This window comes from Acanthochromis polyacanthus, chromosome 7 (genome assembly GCF_021347895.1).
Source record: "Acanthochromis polyacanthus isolate Apoly-LR-REF ecotype Palm Island chromosome 7, KAUST_Apoly_ChrSc, whole genome shotgun sequence".
Taxonomy (NCBI): domain Eukaryota; kingdom Metazoa; phylum Chordata; class Actinopteri; family Pomacentridae; genus Acanthochromis; species Acanthochromis polyacanthus.
In genome coordinates, this window is record NC_067119.1 from 29,608,464 (window position 1) to 29,616,667 (window position 8,204).

The 8,204-nt window shown below is 39.6% G+C and overlaps 1 protein-coding gene across 1 annotated transcript; it reads right to left on the reverse strand.

Moving 5' to 3' along the window:
* Positions 1 to 2,522: 2,522 nt before the first annotated feature.
* Positions 2,523 to 6,253, reverse strand: LOC110953057 (transmembrane protein 233). The gene is made up of 3 exons (XM_022196880.2): positions 5,947 to 6,253; positions 4,227 to 4,361; positions 2,523 to 4,142 (listed from the first exon to the last, which is right to left on the reverse strand). Exons 1-3 carry the CDS (start codon positions 6,103 to 6,105, stop codon positions 4,131 to 4,133), a joined length of 306 nt encoding a protein of 101 aa, XP_022052572.1. The 5' UTR covers positions 6,106 to 6,253; the 3' UTR covers positions 2,523 to 4,130.
* Positions 6,254 to 8,204: the final 1,951 nt, after the last annotated feature.

The following is an 8,204-nucleotide window of genomic DNA, read 5'->3' on the forward strand; positions in this document are numbered from 1 at the left end:
ACGCTTATTGTCACTGTCTCTCTCTGACGGACTCTCAGGCGTTGTTGTGCATGTTTGTTAATGTGGGTTAATTTTGGGGGGGATTTCATGAGCTGAAAGTGTATTCAAAGTTTAAACAATTAAAGGTCTGAAACTTTCAGTTTTTGTGTACTGAGTCTAGAGTATGCATGAGTGTTCAAAAGTTTGGGGGCACCCAGACAAAATCACACTTTTATCCATGTGCTAACATAACTGCACAAGGGTTTTCTAACCATCAGTTAGCCTTTCAACACCATTAGCTAACACAATGTAGCATTAGAGCACAGGAGTGATGGTTGCTGGAAATGTTCCTCTGTACCCCTATGGAGATATTCCATTAAAAATCAGCCGTTTCCAGCTAGAATAGTCATTTACCACATTAAAGATGTCTAGACTGGATTTCTGATTGATTTAATGTTATCTTCACTGAAAAAAAATGATTTTCTTTCAAAAATAATGACGTTTCTAAGTGACCCCAATCTTCTGAATGGTAGTGTAAATAATTTCACATTGAGCAATGTCTGATCAAAGTTATTGAGCCTTTCCCACTATATTCTAATTATATAAGATGCATTTGTAATACTAGTCTTTGTGTGTGGAGTTTATCTCATTTGGCTGCCTGATCGCAACCATTTCACAGTCAAAACATTTCTCTCAACTGCTGTCAAAAAAAGAAAAAAGAAGGACTGCGTGCGTTTGCGTTTTTCATACCAATAATGTGGTGTTCTATTTTACATTTTATTTTGTTTTTGGGAATCAGCTGCTTACATTAATTCTAAAAGTGTCACCTATAAAAAATTCTCGACTAATTATTTGTACTGTATGCTTGACTCGTTCTGAGCCCTCAGAAATATGCAACTGCTGATAATCAGTCACTTCATAAAAACAAGTCCTGTGAGAATCATGGACAAAAAAAAGAATATTAGAAAAGTTAGTGATCTGTAGAACAAGATGATTTCGTTTTTAAGGACAAGACGTGATTTTTGAATGATCTACAAATTATGAGCTTCATGAAAGGAAAGAAAACATCCAACTTTAAATTTCCACACAGTGTCAGACAATGCTTCATTAAAATTTTTAACTAGCAGGAGTAATAATAAAAGTAATCTGATATAGTTTGAGCTTGTTTTTAAATGTATGTAAAGAAAGAACCATAACACAATAAAATATTCTCTATTTGGGATCATTAAAATGTGTTTTGTCTCTTATTTTAGTGGTTTAGCTTATTTTACTACACTGCATATGCTCAGCTTTTGTGTTGTTGTGTTTGTTTCTTTGCCTGCTCTTCATGAAGCTGAATATGTTGTACTGTGTTGCATTACTGCTTTTACAGCAAAAAAGAAAGAGATTTCTGCAGCTCTGCAGTCTTTGTCCTGTACCACGTCTGATTCTTCTGAGACGTTCTCACGGCGATCCGGTTTCTTACTATCCACACATCTAAGGGTGTTACTGTATGCACTCAAAATAATTAAAACAAACCCAGAGTCATCAGTATTTCTCTGTAGAGAAAGTCTCAGTTTTCCTTCTCTCAGTGTGAGAACGTGAAGCTACAGTTACTTCAGATTTTTGACTGGTCGTGTACGTTGACAAAGACAAAGTCTCATTACATTACCAAGAATTCTAGTGCTAGTCACTATTAGAACACACTCACATATAGTTTACCTACATCTGCACCAACAATAGGAAGTATTTACCTCACTGACAAATGCGAAATCACCTCACCATGCCATGCATTCATTTGCAGAGTTGCATAGACTCTTGGCTTAAAATGACTAACATCTTAAAAGAGTTTTTCCATTTGTCTGACAGATTCACTTATTCAGGTTCACTTTTGCTTCTCTCTCAGGTTGTCTGAGGGTTTGGAACAAGGATCTCCAGAAGCAAACCAAGTCAAGATGCTTTTTCTGTGTTTCTGGTGATCAACAGTGGAACCTTCTGGTCACAACCCCAAACAACATTTTCTGTTTGTTTCCAGGTGCTGGTGTCAGAGCAAAACCAGAGGATAAGATGTTTCACAAATGTTTCTCAGGTCTTAATAATAAGCTGGTGATTAGACTTTTATATTATGTTTAATTAGTGCATGGGATCATCATGCCTGAAGATTATGTGCTCTATTTTTGGACTTGTAACAGTGTTAATATTATGTATCAGAGTACACGGTCCCTCACACTCAACAGCTTGCAACAGGTGCCAAAGATGGTGTGAAATGAGGCCAGTGACTGAAGCAGAGAGGATATCATGAAACATATTTTCTATTGAGCAACATTTGACAATATTGTTACTGTATCCTACTATTTATTACTTCTATGCCATTAATATTGATCGAGTCATTGCTTGAAATATTAATTTTTTGTAGGTTAAAGCTGTGAAAGTGTGAGTGTATCTCACAAGAACAGGAGCATTTTATACATATTCTTCCCAAACACCGATATCAAACTCTCAAATGAAACTTCCTTTTTAAGCTATCTTGCTGTTATAGTTTGAGTTTATTTACCAAAGCAGGATTTGTAAAGTAAGCTTTTTATTTTACATTTGTGTGCCCACATAAATAAACTGTAAAGCAGTAATATTTCAAAGACATTTTGCTTGCACTTGCCAGCATGAGATAACAATTTATCAGGTATCAATGATCAATAGTTACATTAATCAATAATAAACACTGCCCTGCCAAAAAAAAGGCACACTCTAATATTTTGTTGGACTGCCTTTAGCTTTGAGTACGGCACTCATTCACTGTGGCATTATTTCAATAAGCTTCTGCAATGTCACCACGTTTATTACTGTCCAGACTTGCATTCATTTTCTATCAACATCTTATGTTGATGATGGAAGAGTCGGACCACTGCAGACCAGAGCTGAGGTCTGGACTCTGTGGAGGACAATCCATGTGTGAAAATGACGTCTCATGATCCCTGATCCACTCATTCTCAATGTGAGCCCCATAAATCCTGGCATCATCATCTAGGAATATGTCCGTGACCCCAGATCATAACCATAACCCCCACAGGCTTGTAGGCACTAGCCATGATGAGTGCATCACTTCATCTGCCTCTCTTCTTACCCTAATGCCCCCATCACTCTGGAACAGAGTAAATCTGGACTCATCAGATCGGTAGTGTCTACAGATACGGACCCGTACTCGTAGCCTGTGGCCTACCTCTAGCATCAACCCATCAGATCACATGACTTTCTTCCATTGATCCAGAGTCCAGTCTTTATGCTCAATAGCAAACTGAAACCTTTTTTTCCATTTAGCCTCACTGATCAGTGGTTTTCTTAGAGCTACAGCTGTTTAGCCCTAATCCCTCAAGTTCCCTTTGCATTGTGAGTGTGGAAATACTCTTACTGTCACTAATAAAACACAACTGTGAATTTACTTGTTGAGTTCCTATGATCATCTAAGAGTTCGTTCCGATCCCATTTTTTCCTAGAAGATGATGGTTCTCCATTATCCTTCTGATTTTAATAATGCGTTGGACGATTCTTAGCCTGGTTTTAGTAGTTTCAGAAGTCTCCCTAGTTGTTTTCTTTGCTTGATGCAGACCAATAATTTGACCCTTCTGAGACACATCAACATCCTTTCCATGACCACAGGATATAACTTCCTAACATGGTTGTTTCAGAAATGAGAAGCTCCTCACTGCATCAGCTAGGGTTAAATAAGTTGTTGCAGCTGAAACAAAATCATCACTGCAGTAATTATCCAATAGAAGGTTCTTACCTATTTATTTAGTCAAATCCAGGTAGTGACTTATTTTTTGGCCAGGCAGTGTATATCAGATGTTTTAAAGCTATCTGTACAGACTGGACAAAAAAAATTAAAATCCCAGTTTTTCATCAATGATTGAAGTTTTCTTTCATGGAGACATTTGCATCATCTTTCACCCTGTAATGAGAAAACCTGTAAAAAGTTTTATTACAATATAATTTACACAATAGCTAAAACTAAAATGTATTCAGCTGTAATGTGAGACTCTGCCTGCTCTTCCAAAACCTCCAGAGCTGCTGATGACAGACGCCAAGCAGAGCCTCCTTTGCGTCCCATGGAGTTAATCTCTCCATGACAGTTTCTGTCTCTTCTCTGCTTCCAGCTCCTCTTCCTCCTCCAGAGGTCACACCACATGCTGCACAGATAAAACAAACACAGGATAGTTGAAGTATTTTTATCTTCTGTTAAATTTTGTATCTCATATTTGGTGGCTTCATACCGTAGTAAAGTGCACAATGGTGTACGATGTGATGATCGCGAGGCCGAGGACAAACGAAACGATCCCCAGGTGGAGAGCTTTCCGACCCAGCCGCCTGGAGCCCTCGTAGTCCTCCTCATGGTAGCTCCTCTGGGCCTGCAGGATGATTGAAAGATGAAATTCTGTCCATTCTCAGGCTGTGCATGTAAATAAGTCAGCAACAATCCCTACAGTAGAAAGTGGCACACAGAAAAATCTGAAAAAATTGTTGAGAAACTGTTAAACCCCAAATCAGTAGGTGACCACAGTCCAGCATCCATACGTGATAACAGCATTAAACAGGTCACCTCTGTTAAGTACCTAGGTGTGCACATTAATAGCGACCTGAGGTGGCAGGTGTTTGTGCCAGAATCCATCAGCGCCTCCATTTTCTCAGACGGCTCAGGCTTTTTGGTGTCTGTAGAGAAATCATGGAGATTTTTTACTGTGCAACCATTGAGTCCATACTAAGGTACGACGGGATCACCTGCTGGTTTGGGGCTCTCACAGTTAAATCAAAAACACAGCTTCATAACCTCACAAGAACTGTTTATCCAGGCCACCATCAGGCAGGCAAACAACATTCTCTCTGACTCATCACATCTCCTGTTCACAGAGTATGAACTGTTGAACTTTGGCAGAAGGTAGAGTCCCACTGTGCAGGCTCAACCATCTTGAAAACTCTTTCATCCGCCTCTCCACCAAACTCAGCAATGAGCAGTTAGGTGCAGCTACCAAAGGCAGGTAGCCAGATGGTGTAGAGATGTATGTATGCAGGGGGAGTGTGTGTGTTCTAGCTTTTTTATATTCTTTTAACTTATTCATTACATGCCACGTGTCTTATGTCTTATGAGTTCTGCTTTATATGTTGCTGTGCAGCTGTTTTTACCTCTGTCTAAAACAAATTTCTCCCACGGCAGATAATAATAAACCTTAAACCTTTGACACATAGCGGGGCCGTGTGTCTTTCATGTGCAGAACATTTCATAAGAAATCATTTACAGCTTTCCTTCTCATCCACATGTACGTGTTGCCTCTAATTCAGATTTGTAGTGAAGCCAACACATTTAGCAGTGAGAAACATGGATTGCTGCGGCTGCATGCCTCATCTGATTACTCACAACGATGCAACAGCTGCTGCTGGCACGTCGACTCAACGCAACTCGGCCCCTCCTGACAGCTCAAAGACTGGAGACAAACTTAAATGTGTTGCTACTATCTAATGCTTCAGCTCTCTTTCATCCTGATACAGGTAATGGATTTTTACCAGAGAGCTTCAGGAAGAGCTGCACTTTCTCAGATTTAAACACTGATGAGGCAAGATTACCGTAGAACACTGGTGTAAGCAGTTCCGGACATTTTTTAGCACTTGGAAAGGCCATAAACTGGATGTATATTTGATTTTTGCACACATTAGCGAAGGTATTTGTTAATTATGGTAGCTAGTTCAGAAAAAAGAAGACATTAGACACCAATTCACACAATAAAGGCATACATTTTCTCAATAAATGTGACATATTAGATTCAACTATCATCCATTCCACCCTCCTCTTTACATTATTCATCCACATGTTGTCATACATCTTTGTGAACTGCCAGCACACAAGGAAGCCTCACAAAAATGTCTCTTGAAGTATATTATCATGTTAAAATGAAGCAGCCGCATTCAGAAACCCCAAACTTTCAGCCATCTGTAACTCACCATCACAGAGAAAACCAGCGCCACGATGTTGATGGGCCACGCCGGGCAGAAACAGGTGAACATGGTGAGACAGAGGTAGTTCCTCATAGGGGGGATCTCCTGAGCCTCCTCGTTCTTCACGAAGTCAGAGCTTCCATCCGCTGAGGGTTTGGCGTCCATGACTGGCTGCAACTTTCCCCCACGAGACGGTACGAGCAGAGAGGCGAGGCAACAGCGCTGAGACACTGGGAGGGTGGAGGTGGAAGCAGGAGAGGGGAGGCAATGGAGCAGTGATGATGGAAGAGAGGAATCAGCCAGCAGAGAGACACGAGAGGGACGCAGAGCAGAATGAAGACTGAGGGAGTGTGAGGAACAATGAGAGCAAATGGGGGGGTCTAAAAACAGACATTCAGCTGCTTTATAACACATTGGAGGGAAAAAAACACAACATTCACAATACTTTCATTCAAAATTGTAGTTATTGCATAACAAAAATGACAGATTATAGACTTACAAAAATCTATTACATAGTTATTTCCTACATTTTACAATAATCTATTACACATTATTTGGAAATTTTTATACACACGTGGACAAAATTGTTGGTACCCCTCAGTTAAAGAAGGAAAAACCCACAATTCTCACTGAAATCACTTGAAACTCACAAAAGTAACAATAAATAAAAATTTATTGAAAATTAAATAATCAAAAACAGCCATCACTTTTGAATTGTTGATTAACATAATTATTTAAAAAAACAAACTAATGAAACAGGCCTGGACAAAAATGATGGTACCTCTATAAAAGATTGAAAACTATTTGACCAGAGTGACATGATTAACTCAGGTGTGTCATTTAATTGACATCACAGGTGTTTCCAAACTCATAATCAGTCAGTCTGCCTATTTAAAGGGAGACAAGTAGTCACCCTGCTGTTTGGTGAAAAGGTGTGTACCACACTGAACATGGACAACAGAAAGCGAAGGAGAGAATTGTCCCAGGACATCCGAAAAAAAATGATAGACAAACATCTTAAAGGTAAAGGCTATAAGACCATCTCTAAACAGCTTGAAGTTCCTGTGACAACAGTGGCTCATATTATTCAGAAGTTCAAGACCCACGGGACAGTAGCCAACCTCCCTGGACGTGGCCGCAAGAGGAAAATTGATGACAAATTGAAGAGACGGATCGTTGGAATTGTATCCAAAGAGCCCAGAGCAACCTCCAAAGAAATTAAAGGTGAACTCTAAGGCCAAGGTACATCAGTGTCACCATTCGTCGTTGTTTGAGCCAAAGTGGACTTCATGGGAGACGACCAAGGAGGACACCACTGCTGAAAAAAACTCATAAAAAAGCCAGACTGGAATTTGCAAAAATGCATGTTGACAAGCCACAAAGCTTCTGGGAGAATGTCCTTTGGACAGATGAGACCAAACTGGAGCTTTTTGGTAAGGCACATCAACTCTATGTTCATAGACTCAAAAACCAAGCATACGAAGAAAAGAACACTGTCCCTACGGTGAAACATGGAGGAGGCTCAGTAATGTTTTGGGGCTGCTTTGCTGCATCTGGCACAGGGTGTCTTGAAAGTGTGCAAGGTACGATGAAATCTGAAGACTATCAAGGCATTCTGGAGAGAAATGTGCTGCCTAGTGTCAGAAAGCTTGGTCTCAGTCGCAGGTCATGGGTCTTCCAACAGGACAACGATCCAAAACACACAGCCAAAAACACCCAAGAATGGCTGAGAGAAAAGCGTTGGACTATTCTAAAGTGGCCTTCTATGAGCCCAGATCTGAATCCCATTGAACATATGTGGAAGGAGCTGAAACATGCCATTTGGAGAAGACACCCATCAAACCTGAGACAACTGGAGCTGTTTGCTCATGAGGAGTGGGCCAAAATACCTGTTGACAGCTGCAGAACGCTCATTGACAAATACAGAAATCGTTTAATTGCAGTGATTGCCTCAAAAGGTTGTGCAACAAAATATTAAGTTATGGGTACCATCATTTTTGTCCAGCCCTATTTCATTAGTTTGTTTTTTTAAATAATTATGTTAATCAACAATTCAAAAGTGATGGCTGATTTTGATTATTTAATTTTCAATAAATTTTTATTTATTGTTACTTTTGTGAGTTTCAAGTGATTTCAGTGAGAATTGTGGGTTTTTCCTTCTTTAACTGAGGGGTACCAACAATTTTGTCCACGTGTGTATGTTTATAGGAAGTTATTACTACTATGGTAACATAGTACACAGTATCATATTTCAAATCTATGAT

Bases quoted from the DNA above. Each gene is read 5' to 3' on its own strand.
- LOC110953057 (XM_022196880.2), bottom strand. From the start codon at position 6,105: ATGGACGCCAAACCCTCAGCGGATGGAAGCTCTGACTTCGTGAAGAAC. The intron at 4,362-5,946 runs GTGAGTTACAGA...ATCATCCTGCAG, and splicing joins CGCTGGTTTTCTCTGTGATG to GCCCAGAGGAGCTACCATGA.